The following is a 27,024-nucleotide window of genomic DNA, read 5'->3' on the forward strand; positions in this document are numbered from 1 at the left end:
TTCTAGGAGACAAACTAGAATTTATCTACCAAACCTATTAATTTTTGCCTCGGCTATCATACTTCCAGGAGCTATTTCTTCTTTTAATGAATTCTTTTACAAAGATTCTATCCTTGTTTTGTGACCAATAGCTTGTCATATCTCTCAGGATGTCATAACTTTGATTTTGTATTTCCTTTTATTCCTATATTATCTTATGCTTTTCATGACCGTTTTTTCAGTGTCTTGGTCTCTTTCATGTAGGTAGCTGTGTCAATCAGAAATGTGTACACCTGTAGTGACTAATAAAGACTCGTGTAACATGACCAAATGTAGCTGATGATGTTACTTAAATAACATCAAAGCTAGAATCTCTCAGATGATCTTGGCTTTACCTTCATGAGCATATAATGGTGCCACAGTTCCAGGCATCACATCCTAATTCAAGGAAGGAAAAAGCTGGAAAAGGGCTGATACCAGCAACATTTGTCCCTTTTAAAACTTACAAACTAAGCAGAATTCCATTTGTATTTTATGGGCATAAACTGTGGACCAGAGCTAACCAAATGCCAGGAAAGCTGAGAAAGGAAATATTTAGCTTTTCCAGTCTCTATATTTGAAGCCAGACAAAAGAGGGAAGAGTTATCACCACAGCCCACAATGTACGGCATATGGCACATGAGGGTGGCTCTCCTCAAATGCTGGATGATCCTTTCATCTGTTCACATTCAAATATACAGTAAAACCTTTTAGTTTGTGAGCATAATTCGTTCAGGCAACATGCTTGTAATCCAAAGCACTTGTATATCAAAGCAAATTTCAAGAACCACTGGGTCAGTTGTGATCATGTACTCGGCGTCACCTACTACTTGTATTGCAAGACATCGCTCGTTTATCAAGTCAAAATTTATTAGAAATGTTTGCTCGTCTTGCAGAACATTTGCGGAACAAAATTACTCACAATCCCAAGTTTTACTGTACTTAAAAACTACTTAGAGTCTGTGTGAGAGCAGAACTTATGAACTGGTGGGCTTCATCTTTTTAATTAGAAATGAACCCCAAATGTCAACATTTGAAGACCTCTTTTGATCATTTTCTCCAGAGAGTGAAAAGGCCTCTAATTGCGGGGGGGGGGGGGGGGGGGGGGCAGAAAAACATATAAAGGGGGAAAGTTGAACAAAAAAATGTCACTTCTGGCAATCTGGAAGCAAGTCTGGGGAAGTGAAGCTCCCACAGTATAATGCAGATTTACACTTACCTTCCCTGATGTCAGTCATAAACCTCATCCCCACTCTTCATCTAGACCTAATATCCTCAAGACAATAAGCCCAACTTTTGTGATACCTATTGCCTCTAAATCCTGATCCTTAGCAGATTTCTGGGAATTAAATCACATGGCTTTCTTTGTATATCTCCTTTACATACCCTTGGGTTGTAGTTCATTCAACTCTACTAAGTCAATTATCAGATCCACCAAATATTCAATCCATTTCCCAGCTTTTGAAAAATTCACTGAAATATCCACTGGTGTCTCCTCATCTCATTCTTGATTTTTTTTTAAGTGTATACTTATTTTATTCATTTATCATGAGCAGAATTGTAAGAAGGAGATGGGATAACAACATGATATAGCTAGAAACCATGTAATGTTCTGAGGTACAAAATTTCATAAAGTTCTATAGCTTTATCTGAGATCAAGAGTCTCTGAGCTGAGATCAAGAGTCAGACACTTAACCATCTGAGCCACCCAGGTGCCCATTTTCCTTTCTAAGAACAACTTCCAAGCCATAAAGCATAAAGAAAACCAAAGACCTCTATAAAATGTATTTAAAAAGAGAGAAAAAAGAAAACGTACAGGTCACAATATTAGTAATAATAGCTAAACTGATACTGAGTACTTATTGTGCTAAGCACTTTATAGGTACAATTCTCATTCAATCCTTATAAGCCAGCTTATAAAGTTGGTACTATATTATCTCCATTTAAAAGACACAGACACACACATCAGAGTTCATCCTCTTTATCCCTATAATATGTAGCAATTATCTTTAAAAGGAGGTGGGGGAGCCCCAAAACTATAATTATACACGTGTTAAGTCAATGATTATGGAATGAGACTAATTTTTTTTGATAAACTAAAGATTCAACATAAGAATCTAAGAAAAGTAAAACAAAATTAAGCTAAGGAAAGAATGAAGATATAAGAGAACTGTGAGAATCAGAGCACTTTTTTAAGTTTATTTATTTTGTGTGTGTGTGTGTGTGTGTGTGTGTGTGTGAGAGAGAGAGAGAGAGAGAGACAGAGAGAGAGAGACAGAGAGAGAGAGAGAGAGAGACACACGGGGGTGGGGGTGGGGGTGGGGGTGGGGGGGAGGGAGAGAGAGGGAAAGGGGGGGAGAGAGGGAGGGAGGGAGAGAGAGAGAGAGAGAGAGAGAGAGAGAGAGAGAGAGAGACAGACAGACAGTGAGTGAGTCCCAAGAAGGCTCTGTGCTGTCAGCAGGGCATGGGGCTCGATCTCACGAACCGAGAGATCATGACCTGAGCTGAAATCAAGAGTCTGCTCAACCGACTGAGCCACCCAGGCACGCCCCTAGAATGCTTTTAAAGAGGAGAATAAGTGACTTCAAGAACTCAAATGACCAATAAAACAATCAAACCTAGGGGTTCCTGGGTGGCTCAGTTGGTTGAGCTTCCGACTTCGGCTCAGGTCATGATCTCACGGTCTATGAGTTCAAGCCCCGCATCGGGCTCTGTGCTGACAGCTCAGAGCCTGGAGCCTGCTTCGGATTCTGTGTCTCCTCTCTCTCTGACCTTCCCCTGTTCATGCTCTGTCTCTCTCTGCCTCAAAAATAAATAAACATTAAAAAAAAATTTTTTTAAACAATCAAACCTATGGCCAGGCTTATAAGGAAAAAGGAAATAAATTCAGCTATACAACATTATTAACAAGAGATATAACCTTATTTTTGTAAAATCTTAATGCTGTTTAATTCTAAGTGAATATGTTTTTAAAATTTCTACTAAACAGATGATTTTCTAAGAAAATATAAATTATCACAATCGCATGCATAACTGACTCAAGAAGAGGTGGGTAACCAAGTGACTTGATCATCTTTTAAAAACTTACTGAGCATACAGGAAAGTGAGCCCCTTGAAGAACTAGTCCTAAAAGGCCTTAATGTCCAGGCAGGGAAAAGGAGTGAGAAAGATGAAACAAAAAGTGTTGGTGAAGAAAACACAGCAAAAGTGAACTGGTTTTAAGGTTAAATATTTCTGACAAGGAAGATGTGTTACAATTTAAGAAATAGCATTTGTAAAGGCAGATTTAGTTTAAAACAGGGGATACGCTAGTATAAGAGCACAAATGGGAATTAACAAACTGTAAAAATGAGTTCACCCTTATCAAAAAGGGGTCTGGCTTTTGTTTCAACTACCAGGAGTACTGAAATGTACTACCTGATAAAACTTTACCTGGTGCCTTAGGCTATACGCTAAAGATATGATTTACAGGGGGCTTCAGGTCACATGGTGTCAGCTCAACCTCAGGAGGGGCTAGAGACAGGTCAGTCACATCGACAGTGAACCATATTCTACATGACAGAGCTCCAATAAAAATTCTAGGCACCCAGGGTCAGATGAGCCTCCTTATTGGGCAATATTCCATGCATACTGTCATACATCATTGCTGAGAAGAGTTAGTTATGTCCAAGATTCCACTCAGAGAAAACTGGAAGCTCCACATTTGGAACACTCCTAGACTCTGACTCTGCACCACGCGTCTTTCCCTTGAATGATTTTAATCTGTATCCTTTCATTACAATAAATGTAACCATCAGTATAACAACTTTCAGTGAGTTCTAGCAAATTATCTAACAATTCCAGTAAATTACTGAATTTGATGGTAGACTCAGGAAATCCTGAACTTGCAAGGGGTGTCAGAAGGGTGGCTGGGGGGCTCCTCAAATGCTGCATTTGATTTCAAAAGTTAGGGAGCACTTATGGATTGTTCTCTAACTTCACAGTTGGTATCAGAAATGGGATTCACTAAAATGATCCTGACTCACTGAAACATGTGGTCTGGGAAAAGGAAGGATGAGAGGACAGGGGTTTATGAGCCTTTGATTCCTAGATGACTACCTAGTAACTCATGGTATGGAATTGCAGCTGAAGTTACTAGAGGTAAGTTACCGATGGAATTTAGAAAGGCAGACCCAACTCCCTAGGAGTTGACTCACTGGATAAATAAGAAAATGTAAACTAATAAGCAAGCCAATTATACAATCCCTTGGTTACTGATTTTGTAGTAACTAAAATGAAAGTGTATTAGGACAGATCCTGATACTGGGCAAAGCTTAGGTTTCAGTCAAGTCTGAACTATGGCCACTAGTAGCCTCAGGGCCACTCCAAAGGGAAAAAGTATGCTGGGAAAACAGAGAGAGAATACCTCTATGAGTTCTGATCAAAGAATGTAGTCCAGGTTGAGAAAGAGAAAACCAAGAAACTAATGAAACTAGAGATTATAATACAAAGGAATGCCTCATTTTGTAGACTGAGGCTTCCTGAAGCTACTAAAATATTGTGAGAGTGATCACCTAGAGGAAGCATCATTGGTTTTGAATGGTGCAGAATAGAAGAGCAACGTCTGAATTGATGCAGGACCGACAACTCCCTACCACAATCACAGTGAACAACCACAGATGGCTATACATAATTCAGACACACAGGAGGTCATTCCCAAGGACACGGCTAGCCCAGTGGACTAGATAAATGACCCCATAATGTTTGCTGACCCTGAAATGGAGGACTGTCCTTCTACTATAAATGTCAAGTGGAATTCCCCAGAAGAAGCGGCCGATATGCTGCTTATGCAAGCCATGCTGGGTTGGCATTATGAAACCAGGATATTCACCTACTGGGCATGCCTCTCACTGAGGTCATAGTAAATACTGTGATTAAGGGGGACTCTTACATGGGCACCCTGTGTAACTTTACTGCTGCAAAATCTAGCAATGATCTGAAAAGCCTTAATGGATTTACGGTCTCAGATTCCTATTATGCATCTTACAGATGGTAAGAAAATTAGAGATTCATTAAAAAAAAAAACAGAGAAAGACAAAGGGGAGAGTCAAGGGATTTAACACAGTAGGATGGAAATCTTCAGATGGCTATTTAAAAATGGGATGAATAAAGCAGACATTGATAGAGCTGAAACAAAGATCTTAATTTAGCATGACTAGAGGTTGGATAGACCAATGAGAGCTGATGCTCCTCAATATTAAAAAGCCCTACAGAACTCTGCTGTATTTACCCCAATTTTGAGAAAATTTAAAAGCCAGAGGACAAAGAAGACAATGAAAACCCTGACCTGGAATTGCCAAGGGCAAGCAAATGTCCTATTAACTAATCAAATTGAAGACCTAAGGAGAGGCCAGGCTCTTCTGACTCAGCCCGTAACTAGAGAACCACAGCAATTTGCACTTGTGTGGACAGAAGCAGGGGATGGATAAGAGACATTTCTGGGACTCCTTAATATGAGGGCCCAATGCGCTCTAGTTCTAAAACCTGTCAAAGTTCTAATGGGGACCTACAGTTAGACTGGGTCGAGTGGCAATAGTTGACAGAATTAAGGTAAAAAAAAATTGGATGAAAATTGGAATATCTGAACAGACTGTGAAGTGGTTACATCTCCTTTACATGAATGTATTATTGGGATGGATAATGTGTCTGACTGGTTTATTATAAAAGAGAAGGCATATAAATTTATCACCTTAAGACCAGGCTTGACTAGGCATGCTAAAATGGGAACCAGTGAAACTGTCTGAGCCCACAGAAATTTGAGACAGTATATGATACCTGGTGGACAAAGAGATTACCACTCTAATGACAAATTATAAGCTAGAACGCTGGCACCAATGAATTCCCTGAACAACAATGTGTAGGTAGCCTGTGACAAAAGTGGATGGCTCATCAAGACTAACAGTAGACTATTAAAGCTTGAATAAAGTAGTGCCCCCATAACATCAGCAGTCCCTGGTATGACTTAAATACTAGAAAAAGAAACATATAGCAGACTGTAAGAGAGTGCTACTCAGTGACTGATCCTGCAAATGTTTTTTTCTCTGCTTCAATCTTAAAAAAAAAAAAAAAAAAAGCGCCAAGAGCAATTTTCCTTCACATGAAAGCACCCCGATTTACATTTACTATATTGCCACAGGGTGATTTCAATTCACCAGCTTACTGGTATGATGGAGTTAGAAGGGATACACTATCTTGATGATACCATGACAATATAACAAACTAAAGATAAAGGTAGGGCTGACCTAATGCAATAAGGACACACATGACCAAAAGAAGCTGTTGATAAATCCAACAGGTCCAAGGACCTGCCCTAACTGGTGAAATTCTTAAGAATAACCTAAGCAGGTGCCACCATTTACATTCCATAGAAGAAGAAAAGTAGTTTTTGCCACCTAGCCCTAGAACTAAACAAGAAACCTAACATTTGGTTGCCATATTTGAATTCGGAAGGACACATATTCCACACCCGGTAATGGTTAGTAGCACCAATAAATACAACTAACCAGAAAAGGCTGTATTTGAATGGGATCCTGAACAAAGGCAGGCCATGTCTGAACTACAAAAAACAGTCTCTCTCCCAATGTTCTTGGGTCCCTATGATCCAGTTAGACATGATTTGGGGACTGTCAGCAACACATACTTATGTAGACTAGAGCTTATGGCAAAGGCCTGGGAGTGCCACTCAGCAGCAACCATTGGGATTTTGGACCAGAAAATTTCTGGATACCATGGTAAAATGTATGCCATTTGATAGAAAATTACTAGCTTACTGTTGGACATTAACAGAGACTGACTCTATGATTGAAGGACATAAAATAACCCTGCAACCTGAAATACCCGTGTCTTGGGTGACAGAAGAACACTCCAGTTAAGGAAGGCAGTGCCCAGAAGAATTCTGTATAAAATAGAAATGGTTTGTACAGAAACATGCGACCAGCAGAATGCAAAGAGGAATTTATTGATTATGAGCAAACAGCCTCTTTTCCCCTAAGTATGACTCTGAAACCACGCAAGGAGTTGCTAAATCCTAGAATCACACGGGTGGTGCCCTATGAACAGCTCTCTAATAACCAAAAAAGAGCTGCTCAGTTGTCAACTACACTTCAAAACTAAATAATAAATTTAAATTTAAAAGAGAGGGAGAGAGCGTGCAAACTGTTTGGTTTCTGGATAGCAGTTCCAAGGTAAGCAGACAGCATCTTGTTTAGAAGGCTATCACTCTAGGGGCATCTGTGTGGCTCAGTCAGTTGGGCTTCCGACTTCAGTTCAGGTCATGATCTCGCGGTTTGTGAGTTCGAGCCCTGCATCAGGCTCTGTGCTGACAGCTCGGAGCCTGGAGCCTGCTTCAGATTCTGTGTCTGCCTCTCTCTCTGCCCCTCCCCTGCTCATGCTCTGTCTCTCTCTGTCTCAAAAATAAATAAAACATTTAAAAAAAAAATTTTTTTTAAAAGAAGGCTACAACTCTAATTGAAGATGGTAATGACAAATCATATCAAGGAGCTGAACTGCACGCTCTTTTCCCTTTAGAGTTCTTACTGCAATCTGCAGTTGATGTCAAAAGTAAAGGCAGTCTTGCGGGCCACCTAACTTTGTACAGGTAGGTCTCCTAACTTTGTACAGATGATGAAAAGACTCTAGAATGACTCAATACTGTAAGCTATATTGAAGACTTGAAACTTTAGTTATGGGGGGCCACTAAAGGGTGTTTTTAAAAAGGGGGTGAGAGTGCTATAAGAGAGTGCCTGGGCGGGGGCGGGGGGGCGGTTAGGTGCCTGGGTGACTCAGTCAGTTGAGCATCTGACTTCAGCTCAGGTCATGATCTCACAGTTCGTGGATTCGAGCCCCGCGTCAGGCTCTGGGCTGACAGCTCGGGGCCTAAAGCCTGCCTCGGATTCTATGTCTCCCTCTCTCTCTCTCTCTGCACTTCCCCCACTCGTGCTGTGCCTCTATCTCCTTCAAAAATAAATAAACATCAAACATTTAAAAAAAAAAAAAGAGGGGGGGTGAATGGCTCAGTTGGTAAGGACTCTTGATCTTGGGGTTGTGAGTTCGAGCCCCACATTGGGTATAGAGATTGCATAAAAATAAAATCTTTTAAAAAAAATTAAAAAATAAAATGGGTTGAAGGGTAGGGAGGGACTCTATTTTAGCAAAATAATCCTGGCAGCAATGTGGACACAATCAATTTGACAAGGTAAAACTCAGAGCTGAGAGACCAACTCTACCTGTGTTGCAGTAACAGGAACCTAGGGTCTTAAGTCCAATGACAAGGGTTCTGTATAGTCTATCCTGGAAAACATACAGAGTGTGAACTAAAGAAAAGGGAGCAAACATTCAAGAGATAATTAGCACTTGAAAATAAGTGGCAAAGGAAAATGATGAGGAAAAAAGAAGGACCAGCCAGGGTTAAACTCTGAAGGAGAGACCATTGAAGCTATTCTTTCTTGTGAAAATGGATGCCATCTTCCTTCTCTTTTTTCTTCTCACCAACAATTTGAAAAGCCCTAAGTAACCCAAGAGCTCAAAGATCTGACTGCAGCTGTGAGAATGGTAATCTAATGTCTGAGATTATTACAAAACAAACAATGGTAAAATTTGGCCCTGAGGTGAAGGCATCCACAAGATTAGCCACTTCAAGTGAAGCAGTAGCCAACCTACAGGTAAGATGAAATTTGGGGATAAATTAAGGATATAAAGATTTAAAGAAGCAATTCTACACAAAAGTCCTGTATAACAATGAATGATGCCTTAAAAAAGAACAAAGATCATTATTTTTTACCTGTGATCAAGTGTGAGAGATTTCATATACTGTGACTATATTCTATATACCATATGGAAGAAAATGAGCATACGGACTGAAAACAGATCCAACTCCCTGTGTTCAAACCCAGGCTCTATCCCCTATGGCGACACCCTGTACAGATTACTGAAGCTTTCTGTAAGCGGGCTCCCTCACCTTTAAAACAGTTGCCATGCCAGTACCAACACTTCATGGGTAGTTGGTATGAGTTACACAAACAAACATGCAGCATTTTGAGAAGTGCCTCACACAAACTACAGATGCAGTAATTGTTAGCTATTAAGATTAATATATTCCCTCTGTAAGAGGATTCTAATGAATTCCAATGAACCCAAGGAATTAAAAGCACTAAGATATCCTACAGTTAAGAAACACATTTCGGGGCGCCTGGGTGGCTCAGTCGGTTAAGCGTCCGACTTCAGCTCAGGTCACGATCTCACGGTCCGTGAGTTCGAGCCCCGCGTTGGGCTCTGGGCCGATGGCTCGGAGCCTGGAGCCTGCTTCCGATTCTGTGTCTCCCTCTCTCTCTGTCCCTCCCCCATTCATGATCTGTCTCTCTCTGTCTCAAAAATAAATAAACGTTAAAAAAAAAAAATTAAAAAAAAAAAGAAAGAAACACATTTCAATGTGGTTAATCCAACTTAAGCTACCATTTTTTGGCAGGAGATTCATAAAACCTATTTCTATCAAATTAGCAGAAGTGTTATAAGAAGAACACTTTAGAAAAGGCTGGACTAGGGCACCTGGGTAGCTCAGTTGGTTAAATGTCTGACTTTAGCTCAGGTCATGATCTCATGGTCTGTGAGTTCAAGCCCCACACTGGGCTCGCACTGACAGTGTAGGGTCTGCTTGGGTTTCTCTCTCTCCCTCTCTCTCTGTTCCTCCCCAACTCATACTGTCTGTCTCTCTCTCTCTCTCTCTCTCTCTCAAAATCAGTAAACTTAAAAAAAAGAAGGGGGGGGAGAAAGAAAGAAAATGCTGGACTATGGTAAGCAAGACCATCTTTTAAATGATAATACAATTTAATAGAAACTGGGAAATTTGCTGGAGGACTGTTATACTCCTGGCTAGAATTTCAGTACATTTCTAGAATAGTTCAAATCTAACAGACTGATTGTAAGTGAATACTATTGAATTCTGAGGGTATAACAGGGTTGAAATAGAAAATTATGTATTAAAGAATTAGTAACTATGCTTACTTAGATACTTAAGCAATTTGCAGAAAACTAAGGGATTTATATCTAACATGAAATCAGTATAATTATCCTTTGATGTTAAAATGTGTATCAGCTGGCCATACCCACAGGAAGGTTACCTTTTAAGATTACAGCCCAGAGCCTAAATACCACAGTCTACTTGAAGAAAGCTGATCTGAACCAGAGGCAAAGCAAATAAAAGAAATAATGCAATTCCTTTCTTGCAAACCCAAATGTCATGATACATTTTTAACGGATATTCATAAGGTAATTAGATATGAATGTGGAAACCATTAAATAATTAAACACATATCTGCTTTAAGAAAATATATGAAATTGAGAATACAATGCTGACAAAATTATGAAATAAATATTTAAGAGTGATAATTTTATAAAACATTTTTATAGTATTTCTTGTTAAACAATGATGACTTCTGTACCTATGTTCTTTGTGTTCCAATAGCTGACAGTCTCTACATGTCAATCTATCACATGTTTCACAGAAAAGTTTCAACTGTTCTTGTTTATGTACAGGGCAGAAAACAGGGCGCTGACCAGATGCTCCAACAGACTCTGTAGTAAAATAAAACATATATTTTTAAACTAAACAAAATTGTATCTCACGTTCTAAATTCTTATTAATATTTATGTCCAAAGCATATAAAGAATAAGTAGAAATGCTATGAGGTAAAAGAGGAAGATTAATGGTAGCTCAATCATTAAAACTGCTTCTATTCTTACCTGAGACATCTTCTTTCTTCCTGATCAAGTGATCTTTAGTGAATTTTACTCTCTGATGTGCTTCAATACATGTCTTACACAGCCACTCTCCACATTCTACACAAAAGCCAACTGCACTTGCATTGTCTTCACAACTAGTACATACCTAAAAGTGGAAATAAATACTGATCTACATCAAATTTACAAGATATAAATCCACAAAATAAAAACTGTGACCTGCTCTCAAATACACTAAATATTTTGTTATCCATTTATCTCCAATAAAATCCTTTTCCTTCCATATCAAACATTCACGTGAGTAAATTTAAGTCTCAGAACACAAAAAATATATATAAGTAAAGACTTTTCATCTCATTTAATTAGGTAGAAGGGTACAGAACAGAATAAGGATCATTTATTTAACTATAGCTGAAGTACCCTAAATCACATAACTATCCGAACATATGTTTCTCATAATTTACATTTCAGTATCAAGGTAAGAATATAAAGAAATATTAAGAAGCATACCTGTTCTGATTTCTCATCAGAACTGCTAGGAGCTTCAGATGTATCTTTCACAAAATAATTATCCACAAGGTCTATCTGTCTGCATTCTTGGCGGCATACTGGGCACCGTATTACACCAACTACAACACAAGACAACAACATTAGAAAATATTCTTCAGGAAAATAAAGAAATTGTGCATGATGCCCATATGAAAAGCATTCACGTATGTCACAGACAAGACCAAAGAAATGAACATTAAGAGCTGAGTAAAATAATCTACTGAGTTATTCCATTGGGGGAAAATGACATACTATTTAGGATGAGAAAACAAACATTAATATACAAAAAAAAAAATCTAAAAGTGCTTTATTATAATATGTGTTGGCCGAATAATGGCTCCCAAAGATATCCAGATCTTAATCCTTGGAATATGTCCTATCACTTTATACAGCAAAGGCGACTTTGTAGATATGAATAAATTAAGACTCTTGAGATGGGAATATGCTGTCCCAGAGTATTGATGGACTCTAAATGTGATCTTATAAAAAGGAGACAGGGGCACCTGAGTGGCTCAGTCAGTTGAGTGTCTGACTTCGGCTCAGGTCATGATCTCACAGTTCATGAGTTCGAATCTCGCTTCGGGCTCTGTGCTAACAGCTCAGAGTCTGGAACCTGCTATGGATTTTGTGTCTCCCTCTCTCTCTCTCTTTTTTTTTCCTTCTCCTTGCGCGTGCTCTTCTCTCTCTCTCTCTCTCTCTCTCTCTCTCTCACACACACACACACACACACACACACACACACAAAATGAATAAACGTTAAAAAAATAATAAGATTAGAGTACAGACAAGTGGAAGGTAGCTAGTAATAGAAGCAGAGAACGGGAGTAATGTGCTTTAGGGATGAAGCAAAAAGTCAAGAAATACAAGTGGCCACTGTAAGTGGAAAAAGGCAAAGAAATGAATTTTCTCCTCCTCAGAGACTCTGCAAGGAACCAGACCTGATGATACTTTGACTCCAGCAGATATTTTGACTGTAGCCCAGTAAAACTGATTTCAAACTTTAGCCTCCAAAATAGTAAGAAATTAAAACGTGTGTTATTTTAAGTCACCAAGTTTATGGCAATTTTGTTACAGCAGCAACAGAAATACACGATCCATCATCTTATAAATTCTGCTTGGTTCAGAACTACTTGAATTCATTCACTTTCATGTGGAAAGAAAGATCACATGTGCCGTGCCAGTGTTCCAGCATCTATCAGAAAAAATAAACCTGCTCGGTTAACACATGGAAATTAAAGTTAAAAACTAAAAAATAGCAACACAGTCAACACAACAAACTAATTATGTGTCAGCCATAAAACTGAAGATACAGCATCAACAACACAATCCTCACTTTCAAGAAAGGGTGCAAGACTAGTATGTAATTTTTATAGCTTATAGCACACACAACTATAGGAAGCACCACACACAGACTAGGATGTAAACAAGAGTCCCCAAGAGTTGGGAGGACACAAATTACAGAACCTTATATTGTAGTTCTAATGGAAAACAGAAACAAATATAGTGTCATTCTAAAAGTAGGAGTATCAGTCTACCAGTAGACATATACACTGTTTAAACAAATTCAGTTATAGATTTGAAACCAAAACATAGTTCATGTAACACACAGTGCATACAAAGGTCCTGCTCAGAGGAAATACATAAAAACAATTTTTCAAATCCAAGAAAGAAACAGCATGGTGAAAAGAAAGGGGGAGAAAGGATATACATATTTCCACATTTAAGACAGCATAAATTACAAACCTGTCAAGAAACAGAGTATATAACAAAACTACAAAGGAGATAAGTACAAGTAACTGTAGGGGCAAAAATATGTGAGCAACTAACTTACAATAAATTAAGTTTTCACTTTAGAGGTTACACTTATACATGGTCTTGAAAAATTCATTCTGTTACTAGTGTGCAGGAAGGACAGTTTACTTTGCTGACCCTGGTTCCTCGAATCCTGTACATTCCTAAGGAAAGCCTATCTCTAATGCTGGCCCTCAAATGGCTCCGGTGAGATGACCTCTAACTCTTGGAATACTCTGCCTGATAAGACTGTTTTTGTATGCCTGAGGCCGTATTCAGTATGACCTCAGAGGGTGACAAGAGTCTCAGTAGGTAATGTGGATTCCATGGAGGATCCACCCCTTTGTGACAATGCCCCAATAAAAACTCTAGACATGGGGGCTCAGGTAAGCTTTCCAGATTGGCAATATTCCTGCATATTGTCACACATAGTTACTCTAAAACTAAGCTTCTCCCACACAACTCCACTGAAAGGAGAGATGTGTAAGCTTGTACCTATTTTCTCCTGAACTTCACACCATGCACCTTTACTAAATTTAATCTATTTCCTCTTTCCCTGTAATAAAAGGCAACCATGAAAATAACAGTTTTTCTGAATCCTGTGAGTCCTTCCAGTAAACCATGAGGTCTGAGGGTGACCTCAAACTCAACTAGGAAAGGAAGAAACAGTATGCAAACTAAGAACAGCAAGAGCAAAGTTCACAAATGGCGGTGGTGGGGGGAGACTTTAAAAGAAAAATGTCCACATATACATATAGTTGAAGGATACAAATGATGAAGAGACATTCTGTTCTGAGCAAGAAAAACTCATTATTAAAGTATCTCTTATACCTGTGTATATGAATACTTTGTCCGAAGTCTGTTTTTTTGAACTCACTAAAATAATTATCAGATTCTTAAAAGTTTTACTTTAATCTGGCAAGCTAACATCACAGTTTATGACAACAAAAATTCATCTATTTCTCATCCCAAGCCTCCATTAAAATAATATGAAAGAATGTGGAAGACAAAAACAATATACAGGGGCATTTAGGTGGCTCAGTCAGTTAAGCATCTGACTCTTGATTTTGGCTTAAGTCATGAACCCAGGGTTGTGGGATAGAGCCCTGCTTTGGGCTCCATGCTGACTGTGGAGTCTGCTGAAGATTCTCTCTCTCCTTCCCTCCCTCTGCCCCTCTCCCCCACTCATTCTCTCTCTCCCTAAAATAAAAAATATAGGGGCACCTGGGTGGCTCAGTAGGTTAAATGTCCAACTTCAGCTCATGATCTCCACAGTTCGTGGGTTCAAGCCCCAGATCAGAGTCTGTGCTGACAGCTCAGAGTCTGGTGCTACTTCGGACTCTGTGTCCCTCTCTCTCTCTGCCCCTCCCCTGCTCATGCTCCGTATTTCTCTCTCTCAAAAAATAAAAAAAAAATAAACATTAAAAAAATTTTTTAATAAAAAAATATATATATCCAAAAAGATTAAGGGGATAGAAGTAGCAAAGCACACAAACCAATACACATGCAATTTCAAGAAATGTAGAAGCCAAAGGATATGAACACTGCAGAGGAAACCCAACCGAGAGTACACAAGGAGTGGAGAGATCAATCTCAGAAAGACTCTTATTTGCCATAAAGATTTTCAGACAAGCTTGGAATTAAGAAATTTGAGGCATGAAAGAAGTTCCAATGAGAGAGAAGGGAGTAAATTCAAGTCTGCAGACATCAGCAAACCCCATTCCTAGGCTGACTACTTACACCTGACCGATTACCCAGCAGCCAAGGTGTCTGTCTTACCACCAACACAAGAGTTGAAGGTTCTCCAGGAATCTTTCTGCTATCTGTTTTTTTATTTATTCAATAAACTTTAAAAGTGTATGAATGTTTACTTTGAACATGAGAGCCATTTTCCATTTGAGTTTAAAAGTATGCCCTTGTAATTAGTATAGATCAGATGAGTGTGCTTGTTCCTAACTCAATCACTGAGTGCTGTCATGCCGAGTTTAGGTCATTATACAAAACTAAAACCCAAAAGCCAAAGCCAAAGTTGCTGACCACTTTTCTGCACAATATCCCTAGAACTGATTTCATGACTCCAAAGTTCAAGTTCTGAGAGGCCCATTCAGGCCTATTAGATTATTTTTAAATGCCAATTTATTAAAATGTATAATTATGGGGAAGACAGAGGAGGATTCTTTTTAAAAGGACAAACTACACAAGCCTACAAACTAGTTTATCTCCACAGTATTAGGTGGAATTTAGTTTTAATAAGTTGTTGTGGACTTCCATCCAAGATGGATGACTAGGCAGATATGGAAACACCACCTGAAATGGTTAAACACAGAAATAGCTAAAATATAACAAACTAAAATGTACTTTGAAAAATGTATAACTGAGTCCACAACCTAAAGGGCAAAACTTTGAAGTGCCAGAAACGAAAGGGAACTCAAAGCTCAAGTGGTCAAGCATCAACAGATGCAAGTGGGACACAGGGGTTACAAGTACCACTACTTTCAACAGGAAGTAAGACAAAGATTAAGGGGTGAACCTGAACTCCTTCAAGAAAGCCATGGGGCAGACTTTGAGTGCCCTCACCCTAAAATCTTTCCCAGCTCTGGAGTCACCCACAAGAAGTCAGAATACCAAATAAGCTTTATACATAGATACATAAGCAAAGTTTGTGCTATCTGCACAGTACACAGAAAGGCCAAGTCAAGAAACTAGTAAACTCATCGAGATTAAAGGAAAGGCACACTCAGAGCTTCCTCAGAGGGAAGTGTGGCACCCCTTCCCACATACCTGGTCCTACACATCTCCTCCTTCTGGCCATTCCTGTGTTATAACATTTTATCCTAAACTGGAAATCTATCTAGTGCTGGATGACTATGGGGAAGTTTATGATGTAACCTCCAGCCCTGCTTCATGTCTTGGCCCCAGTTTTCCTGGGACTTCAGAAACATTGAGTGGAAGGGGCAACTGGGTGCCCCAACTGGGTGGCTCAGTTGGTTAAGCGTCTGACTCTTGATCTCACTCAGGTCATGATCTTGCAGTTCCTGAGTTTGGGCCTCGGATTCTGTCTGTCTGTCTGTCTCTCTCTCTCCTCGGATTCTCTCTCTCTCTCTCTCAATCTCTCAAAATAAATAAATGAACCAAGAAAGGGAAGGGAAGGGAAGGGAAGGGAAGGGAAGGGAAGGGAAGGGAAGGGAAGGGAAGGGAAGGGAAGGGAAGGGAAGGGAAAGAGAAAAGAGAGGAAAAGAGAGGAAAGGAAAGGAAAGGAAAGGAAAGGAAAGGAAAGGAAAGGAAAGGAAAGGAAAGGAAAGGAAAGGAAACAAACACTGAATGGTAAATCCACCATGAGTAAGAAGGAGCCCAAGGAATTCAGTCCAACATACTGGTCATTATCCTCAGGGCTGAAGCCAACATTTCTCTTCTGTTCTCTACCCTAAGTTCAAGTTCTTATTTAGAACCTCTTCTTGGGGTGCCTGGGTGCGTCGGTTAAGCGTCCAACTTCAGCTCATGTCATGATCTCACAGTTCCTGAGTTTGAGCCCCGCATCAGGCTCTGTGCTGACAGTTCAGAGCCTGGAGCCTGTTTCAGATTCTGTGTCCCCCCTCTCTCTCTGCCCCTTCCCTGCTTGCACTCTGTCTCTCTCTGTCTCTCAAAAATAAACATTAAAAAAAAAAAAAAAAAAAAAAGAACCTCTTCTTTAATCAACTCTAAACAAAATGTACATAAAACAGAAGTTATTATCTTTGCCTTGTATCTACTTCTCTTCCTGGGATTCCTAGTTAGGTGAATTCACATATTCACTGAACAACAACAAAATGAAGCTTCTCTGAAACCTTACAAACACACAATACTATCTCATTAGAACACCTCCCAACCCAAGGCACAAGTGGGACAGGACACCAAGTGAAGATAGGCTCATACATAAAATTAGAATGCATGAAGAAACTATTACTCCAATACTATTACTCCAATACTATTAGAGTGAGTCAACCAACACAATAAAGCAATAAATAACAACCTAACTCATAAAAAATAAAACAATCTGAAAAAGACTTCAAAAATATGTGTAAAATACTTCGATAAAGGGTCAAACAGAACCTATGAAAATAGAGCTAAAAAGGAATCAAAGAGAAATAAAATACACTCATTGAATAAACTCAAAACACAAGTTAAATAGTAAGCAAGAGAGAATGGAAAAGAAAATCAAGTAGAAGACAGATATGAAAAAAATCACACAGAATTCAGCACAGAGCTAAAGAGAGAAGAAACTACAGAAGAGAGTAAATTGAGAAAACTAAAGAACTGAATGAGAAACTCCAGTATGTGTTGAAGTTCCAGAAGTTCATGAAGGAAATGAGGTACAGATGCTATTTAAAAGAAGATAATGGCTGAGAATTTCAGAACTGAAGAAATGACCCCTCATACCACAATACAAGTCCTGAACAGGATAAATAAAAATAAATCCACACCTAAACATTGCAAAGATGGAGGAAAAACTCTTAATAATTGCTAATATTACAAGACAATCAGACCAACAGCAGACCTAATTAGTAAAAAACAATACAAAAAGATAACAGGAATAGTATCTTAAAAGCTTTTAGAGAAAATAAATCAACTTAACAATCTATATGCTGGTAACTATTCAAGAGTAAAAGCAAATTAAATTTTCAGACATATAACAATACTGCTCATTGCTACAAGAATAAAGCATTAAATTCAACTATATAAAACCGCCAATTTTAGACCACTTATGACCTGCAAATATGGTAATTTTATACAGTTTAACCTACTACCGGCTTTAAGAACATGGAAAAATACTTAGGGGTGCCTGGCTGGCTCAGTCACTAGAGCATGCAACTCCTGATCTTGGGGTTTGAGGCCCACATTGGACATAGAGCTTACTTTGAAGAGGGAAGAAAAAAAAAAAAAAGACCATGGAAAACTATTTAGAAGTGAGATGCAAAAAATAATTAGCAAAATCATTAATACACATTTTGATATCTAAATATGCATGAGTTAAAAGTAAATATGTACAGGTATAAATATTAATTTAGGGAGATAAAAAACATAAACTTAAAACACTGAGCTACAATAATATATTCTATTATAATCAAATGATAGTTTGACAAATCATTCTATATACACTATGAAGAGAAAACTGAGTGATAAAATGTCAATTAAAAAATAAAGTAAAATCTTGCCTTAACAAAAATAAATGAGGGCATCAAAATTCAAATGTATAAAATACAGTCCAGTTGTTGAAAACAGATATGACTGTGTACACTTTCTTAGCCAGCCAATAACAAGTGTCTGAAGTGAAGACTGCAGTTTGGTACCATGTTCAAGTGTTAGTAAAGACCTTTTTAAAGGTTTAAATGTTTAAAGACATTTTTTTTAAAACAACTGTTCTAAAATATCAGCAGGAATTCTAAGTACCTCTATTGGCTGCCACCATTTTTTCAGTTTGATTCACAAAAACTGACTGATTCACAAAAAAAAGACTACTGGGGAAATAGGGACTCTTTGCTACCACATATCCCCTGTCTTATGTTTCCCAGACCAACTGTGCTCTACCCTGTACTTCTGCCCTCACCCCAGCAAGAATTTTAATCTGACCGTTTGAGAATGAAGGTTGTGCTGAGGACAGAAAACAAGCATAATCAAATTATATCTAAATTTGCATTAATACAAAGTTTTACTGTAAGACCAGTTGGTATTTAGTGTGAAATTCTTATATATTAGTTCGGTGAATGCTCATAACACTTCTGTAAAATAGGATCAATTATTATCCCCACTTCAAAGGTGAGGAAATTGAGCTTCAGAGAAATCAGGTAATGCTCTCAAGGTCACAGGACAATGTAAATGGCAGAGGTAGGTAAGATGTGAAACCCCAACATATGAATCTATAAGCCATGCCCTTAAAACCTATGTTAAAGAAGCTCTCTAACTAAAAGGCTGATCATTAGTAATAAAATAATTAAGGCTAAACTAAGGCAGTCATAATAGAACTATAGAGGATAAATTAGAGGCAGTATCAATTGCCTAATGAATGTCTGCATGATGAAGAGGTAGTAGTCACAGCAAAGGAAAAATTAGAAATTCTAGATGATTCACAAGCTTCTAGCATGGGTAATTCATGGATAATTACACAATTACTCAAAATGAGGGAAAAGTAATTTTAGCCAGAATGCAATGAATAAGTTTAGGATAGACTGTGTTTAACCAGCACAGTTCTGTAGTTGAAGCATGTAGAAAGAACTATCAGCATACAACTAGGTAAAATCTGAAGCACAGTTATGATTACCAAGGGAGAACAGGATCAAAAGAGTACAGTACCCTTCAATACACCAATATTTATGGTCAAGTATGAGAAAAGGAGTTCACAGATTTAGGACACAGATTTCAACATTTACAACTGCAAATCCCAAGAAGCACATTTTACATTAAAGGCTAGTAAGGGGCACCTGGCTGGCTTAGTCAGCAGAGCAGAAGACTCTTGATTTCAGGGTTGTGAGTTCAAGGCCCACGTTGAGTGTAGAGATTACTTAAAAATAAAATTTGGGGGCACCGGGTGACTCAGTCAGTTAAGCATCGGACTCTTGGTTTAGGTTCAAGTCATGATCTCACAGTTTGTGGGTTCGAGCTCCGTGTTAGCAGAGAGCCTCCTTGGGATTCTCTCTCTCTGCCCCTTCCCTTGCTCACTTTCTCTCTCTCAAAAGAAATAAACATTTTTAAAAATTTTTAATAAAATAAAATCCTAAAAAAAGGAAGCCAGTACAAATCACACAAGTATAACTGAAATAAATAAGAATCAAACATGAGTCAACTACTTTTTCTTTTTTTTTTGGGGGGGGGGGTGGGTCAATTACTTTTTCTATTAACCACTCATGATTAACTTATCACTGTACTAATTTACTTTTGAAATTATATTCTATCTCTGAATGTCAGTTAACTCCTAACATGACCAAACACTTTTTTTTTTTTTTTTTAATGTAAGTCCCACACCTAATGTGGGGCTTAAACTCACTACCTCGAGATCAAGAGTTGTATGCTCTACCTGCTAAGCCAGTCAGGCACCCAAGCCAATACTCTTTTTATTCACCCCTAGCTTCTCCTTCCCATACCCACGAGTGGTTAGTCCAAACCTTTAATCATCAACTCCCCTCTCCTTTCCCTTAGAAAATAATTATGAATAAAAAACACAGATATATTTTCAGGTGAAGAAGGGAGAAGAGAATTTGCACCTACGGCCTCTAATTACATAAGTGGGAGGCCAGATCAAGTGATGAGAGCGAGAGTGTTGTGAGCTGAGTGCTGAAAGAATAATCCAGGGAACAGGAAAAACAGGCTAGAAAGAATATTATCAGGTAACATCAAGAGTTTCAAGTTTGAAAGGTATAACCATTCCTAAGGCTAATTCCTCTTTCCATCTTAAACCTATCTCCTGTTCAGCTCCATTCCTTCCCTGTACACAATAATTGGAGCCTAGGAAGTACTACATATTTGCTGAAAGGAAGGCAAAAAATAATGACTAGATTCTGAAGAAACAGATCACTGATCTTTTCTACAAAATTTTAGCACAATGGAAATAGCAGAAAGATTTTATTATGAGTATAACGGAGTTGGAGATGTGGAATGTTGACTTTGTTGCCCATTCTTACAGAAAGTTGGCAATGAAGAGAAGAAAGACAGGATTTGCTGCTAAAAAGGCAGAAGAAAACTGCTTAATAAAGGGTGAAATTGGAGATATTATATAGAAAATAACAGAAATAATTCATTTATAAACAAATTGGTTTAACATATACAAAATAATACCATACAGTAATATGTATTTAAATTTTGCTGGTAAATATCCAGGCAATTTCCACAAGTCAATTTTACAACCAAATGTAAGACTGGCTTAAGCTGAAATCATGGGGATATATGGCTAGTATGTACACATACGATCATATAAGACTGGACACTGATTATCAAACATAATGGAATATAGGGCATCTGGGTGGCTCAGTCCGTTAAGTGTCTGACTCTTGATTTTGGCTCAGGTCATGACAGTTCATGAGTTGGAGACCCATGTCAGGCTCCTCACTGATAGTATGAAGCCCGCTTGGGATTCTCACTCTCCCTCTCTCTCTGTCCCTCTCCCATTCGCACAGGTGCACTCTCTCTCTCAAAATAAACAAAACTTAAAAAACATAATAGTACATTTACGAAATGCATTAGGCATATATGTTATAAAGCTTCTTGGTATTATTTAAGCTTAATTCTTAAGTATATGAGTCTTTAAAATTCAAAAACCTTGTAGGGGCACCTGTGTGGCAAGTCGGTTAAGTGTCTGACTCTTGATTTCAGTTCAGGTCATTTTCTCAGGGTTTATGGGATAGAGCCCCATGTGGGAGCGATCCGCGCTGTCAGCGCCAAGCCTGCTTGGGATTCTCTTTTCCTCCTTCTCTTTCTGTCCCACCTTCACTCACGCTTGCTCTTTCACTCCCAAAACAAATAAATAATTTTTAAAACTTTGTCTTAAAAACCTTGTAGGAGCGCCTGGTTGGTTCAGTCAGTACAGTATGCAACTCTTGCTCTTGGGGTCATGAATTTGAGCTCCACGTTGCATGTGGAACCTACTTGAAAGTAAAGTAAAATAAAATATATATATTTTTTAAATCCAAAAACCTTGTATAATCAGAAAATTATGAGTAATTTCATTAACAAATATATCAATGTAATTACAATACTCAGCATTATCTGAAATAAAATACCAAAGTTTTTATTTTATTTAAGTATTTTCAAAATTAACAGAAACTTATGTAAAAATAACATTTTTTAACTGGTGAATGGGCAAGCTATAGTCTGCTAGCTATTAGAAAAAGGCAATATGAAATAACAAGACAGTTTAGCCAGTAACTTATTAAGAATGAATTTTAGGGGTGCCTAGGTGGCACAGTTGGTTAAGCATCCAACTTTTGATCTTGGTTCAGGTCATGATCTCACAGCTTGTGAGTTCAACCCCAATGTCAGGTTTTGTGCTGATAGCGCAGATCCAGCTTGGGATTCTATCTCTCCTTCTCTCTGCCACTCCCCTGTTTGCGTGCGTACTCTCTCTCTCTCAAAATAAATAAACTTTAAAAAAAAAATGAATTTTATACTTAAAAACTTTTTTTAAACGTCTATTTATTTTTCAGAGGGAGAGAAAGACAGAGCATGAGCCAAAAAGGGGCAGAGAGAGAGGGAGACACAGAATCTGAAACAGGCTCCAGGCTCTGAGCTGTCACCACAGAGCCTGACGCAGGGCTCACACCCACAAACCGTGAGATCATGACGCGGGCGAAGTCCAGGGCTTAATCAACTGAGCCACCCAGGCGCCTCGAGAATTTTATACTTTTAAATAAGAAGAATGAAAGAAAGTAAAAACTACAGAGATAGTATTTGGACACAAAACCTAAAGTGTTTACTATCTAGTTCATTATACAAAAAGTACTGAATATCTAGCTTAAGTGACTGAATTTTCACTAAGCCAGGTAGAAACAATGCCATATAACAGAAAATTCAAGATAGGTCTTCAGTTGAAGTACTCAAATTCAAATCTACAAAAATTGAGTCTCCTTAGTGGGTATACTTCACAGAAGAAAAAGTTTCAGTCTATGTCTGCACACATATGCTTGTGTGAATAAACCTGCATGCAACTAGCTATTTATTGCCCTCTTTGTATTGGGGGAAGGAGGCAGGAAACCAAAAAGACCTAACAAAGCCTCAAGCCATGACCATGAAGACCCAGGATTTGATGGCTGCCTGGGTACACTGTATCTGTTTATTCACTGCTTCCTTTAGTAGACCACCTGAATTTTGCAGAGAGGCTCAATCACTGGATCATGAAAGGGACAACTCCTATACCAGCTGTACAAGCTAATAAGCAGGTAAAGAGTAAGGCTATGATATTTTCGGAATAAGGTATTTAATTTGAAAATGCATTCAGTAAAGGGCAGCTGAAACAAAGTTTATCATGTCTTCCATGGTCTACTGCTTCACACTCACCAATAACCACACCACCACCAAGTATGACCCTGTAAATGAAGCCATCCTCATGAATAGGCAAAGAACAAGTATATCCCATTCGAGGAGGTTCAGTAACTTGAGGGAGACCAAAGTGAACAATCAGAAACAGCTGGCTGGCTCCTACTGAGGCAGAACTAATGGAAGGAACAAGAGAGAACTTGAGTTTAAAAAAAAAAAAAAAAAAAAGGTACTGAGAACTTTCACAAAAATGGAATTAGAATACACATAACAAAAGTAAAATTGATTAAATTAAATTAAATAAGTATGATTTCAGGGGCACCTGGGTGGCTCAGTTGATTAAGCATCCGACTTTGGCTAAGGCCATGATCTCACAGCTAGTGAGTTCAAGCCCCGCGTCAGGCTCCGTGCTGACAGCCTAGAGCCTGGAGCCTGCTTCCAATTCTGTGTCTCGCTCTCTCTCTGCCCCTCTCCCACTCATGCTCTATCTCTTTCTCTCAAAAATAAGTAAACGTTAAAAAAAAATTTTTTTTTAATTTAAAGAACTTTCAACAATAGCCAAATTATGGAAAGAGCCTCCATCAACTGACGAATGGATAAAGAAGATGTGGTTTATATATACAATGGAATACTACTTGGCAGTGAGAAAGAATGAAATCTGGCCATCTGTAGCAACGTGGATGGAACTGGAGAGTGTTATGCTAAGTGAAATAAGTCAGGCAGAGAAAGACAGATACCATGTTTTCACTCATATGTGGATCCTGAGAAACTCAACAGAAGACCAGAGGGGAGGAGAAGGGGGGGAAAAAAAGTTAGAGAGGGAAGGAAGCAAACCATAAGAGACTCTTAAATACTGAGAATAAACTGAGGGTTGATGGGGGGGTGGGGAGGAAGGGAAAGTGGGTGATCCGCATTGAGGGGGGCACCTGTTGGGATGAGCCCTGGGTGTTGTATGGAAACCAGTTTAACAATAAATTTCATATATTAAAAAAATAAAAATAAAAAAGCAAGTAAATAAGTAAATAAATAAATTTAAATAAGTATGATTTCAAAGTTTAAAAAAAAAAAAAAAAAGAAGACCTGAAAAAAAGAATGGAAACTCCTAAGAAGCAAATTGATAGTTTGAAAGATCACATTAAGAAACATACCTAAAAAGAGGGCACCTGGGTGGCTCAGTTGATTAAGCACCCAACTCTTGGTTTCAGCTTAGGTCATAATTTCAGGGTTCATGGGATCAAACCCTACAACGGGGTCCGTGCTTACAGCCCGAAGTCTGCTTAGGATTCTCTGTCTCTCCCTCTCTCTCTGCCCCTCCCCAACTGGTGCTCTCTCTCTCAAAATAAATAAATAAACTTAAAAAAAAAAAAGGAAGAAACATACCTAAAACAAAAGGAAGGTTGAAAGAGAAAAACAATAAACAAATATATACCAACAAACAGGTAATACAGTTAAACTACTGAAAATCAAAGACAAAATTTTGAAAGCATTAAGAAAAAATGACTAATGATGTACAAGGAAACAATAAGATTAACAGATGACTTAGCAGAAACAATAGATGCCAGGAAGCAGTGGGATGACATAATTCAAAGCAGTGAAAGAAAAAACCTTATCATCTAAAAATTCTACATTCATCAAAATTAACTGGCAAAAGTGGGAATGAAATAAGAAAACCACATATAAACATGGATTGAAGAAATTCACTGTAAATCCACGTACCTTACAAAAAAACTAAAGAAAGTTCCTCAGGCTAAAAGGGACATCAGACAGTAACTCAAATGTATATAAAGAAATAAAGACCACAAATAAGGTTAATTACACAAGTAAATGCATAACACCGTATAAACCTACTTTTTCTCTTTCCTTAACTAATTTAAAAGAAAACTGCACGAAACAACAGCATAAAGGAAGAGAGAGGAAACGGGAGTCATCCTGAAGCAAGGACATGACACGAAATCATAACCCAAAACCACAGAAATTAAAGTACCAGAAACAGTAAATATATGCAGATTAATATAAAACACTATTATTTTTCCTTTAGTCTAACTTCTTTGAAAATTTTAACAGTGTACCAACAGTAACCATAAACGTATTATTGGATTTATAACATATAGATGTAACACATATAACAGTAACACAAAGGAAGGAGAAGGGAAAGGAGTCATATTGGAGAAAGACTATATTTTACTGAAATCAAGTTGGTGGTAATCTAGACAGTGATAAATTAAGACATATATTAGAACCCCAAGAGTAATCACTAAGAAATTATCTCTCAAGTTATAAAAAAAAAAATAAAAGAGAATGGTAGAAAAAAAATCTAATACAAAAGGCAGCAAATAAGAACCAAGGAACAACAACAACAACAAAAATACAAGTTAGAAAGAAAATGGCAAAACAACACAAATCTGATATCAACAATGATTGTGAATGATAATTAAACACCCCAAAACAAAGCAGACTGTCAGACTAGATATGATAAAAACAAGATCAAATATGTGCTATTTGTAACAGACATTTTGTAGGTCAAAGAAACAAATACAATGAAAGGAAAAAGATCAAACACAAATCATGGAAATAGTAATTACAAGATCTAGAGTAGCAATACCAATATGAGATAAAATAGTTTCAGAGAAAAAAGTTACTAGAGACAAAAGTGATTATTTCATAATGATAAAAATGTCAGTTCTCAAGATGTTATAACTATATGTGAACCTAAGATGACAGCTTCAAAATACATGAAGAAAAACCTGGTAAAACTGAAGGGAGACACAAAAATCACAAAGATGAACAAAAACTGGGGGGGAAAATACAGAGGTTCACTACCTGTGAGGCAGTATCAAGAGGCTTAAAACATGGGAGTCCCAGGGGAAAGAAGATAAAAAAGGATCAGAAAAATACTTTAAGAAATAAAATGGCCAATTTTTTCCAACTTTAACAAAAACATTATACAAAGATGTAAGAATCTCAATAATTCCTGAGGAAAAAAAACCTTCTATATAATAAAATCATGCCAAGCACCTCGTAAGATCGAAGTGCTAAAAATCACTAATAAAGAATGAATCTTGGCGGGGGCTGGGGGGGGATACATTACAAAGGAAGATAATAATGACAGGAGACCCCCTCATCAAAAACTATATAAACTATAAAAGTTGGGGGCACCTGGGTGGCTCAGTCAGTTAAGTGTTTGACTCGTGATTTCGGCTCAGATCAAGATCTCATGGTCATGAGATCAAGCCCCATGTCAGGGTGTGCACTGAGCGTGGAGCTTGCTTGGGATTCTCTCCGCACCCCCCTTTGCCCCTTCCCCCACTTGCATTCTCTCTCTCTAAAATAAAATAAATAGGGGCGCCTGGGTGGCTCAGTCAGTTAAGCGTCTGACTTCGGCTCAGGTCATGATCTCGCGGTCCGTGAGTTCGAGCCCCACATTGGGCTCTGTGCTGACAGCTCAGAGCCTGGAGCCTGTTTCAGATTCTGTGTCTCCCTCTCTCTCTGACCCTCTCCCGTTCATGCTTTGTCTCTCTCTGTCTCAAAAATAAATACACATTTTAAAAAATTAAAATAAAATAAATAAAAAGTAAAACAAAACTGGAATAGAAAACATACATTTTTTGCTAAATCCACAGAATATAAAGAAAATTTAACCTTGCATTTAGTTACCAAAAGCAAACAAGAAAAAAACTTCCAATTCAAAAGATACTGGTCTTTACCGTCTGTATCTGAATTATGATCTAATAAAAATTTTTACGAAGTAAAAATAAATCAAAAGGTCACATACATACAACCTAAAAGAAAAATGGACTCCAGCTGGAAATCCAAACTATAATTACAAGCTATCTAGAAAAGAGTGCACAAAAACAGCTCATACTCAAAGATATTACATCTATCTTTCAGGCTAGA

General features: G+C 38.0%; 1 protein-coding gene across 4 annotated transcripts in view; it reads right to left on the reverse strand.

The window, feature by feature from the left end:
- TRIM33 (tripartite motif containing 33) overlaps positions 1-27,024 on the reverse strand; it is a 130,586-nt gene that overhangs the window by 60,416 nt on the left and 43,146 nt on the right. For all 4 annotated transcript variants that reach the window (XR_006220469.1, XM_042993775.1, XM_007076458.2 and 1 more), the window contains exons 2-4: positions 11,302-11,420; positions 10,795-10,939; positions 10,494-10,626 (exon numbers count right to left, since the gene is read on the reverse strand). Coding sequence is in view for 3 of the 4 variants with exons in the window: in XM_042993775.1 (XP_042849709.1) it covers positions 10,494-10,626; positions 10,795-10,939; positions 11,302-11,420 (397 nt within the window). In the remaining variant the exon portion in view is untranslated. The remainder of the gene's footprint in view (positions 1-10,493; positions 10,627-10,794; positions 10,940-11,301; positions 11,421-27,024) is intronic.

This window comes from Panthera tigris, chromosome C1 (genome assembly GCF_018350195.1).
Source record: "Panthera tigris isolate Pti1 chromosome C1, P.tigris_Pti1_mat1.1, whole genome shotgun sequence".
In the NCBI taxonomy this organism is placed as follows: Eukaryota; Metazoa; Chordata; class Mammalia; order Carnivora; family Felidae; genus Panthera; species Panthera tigris.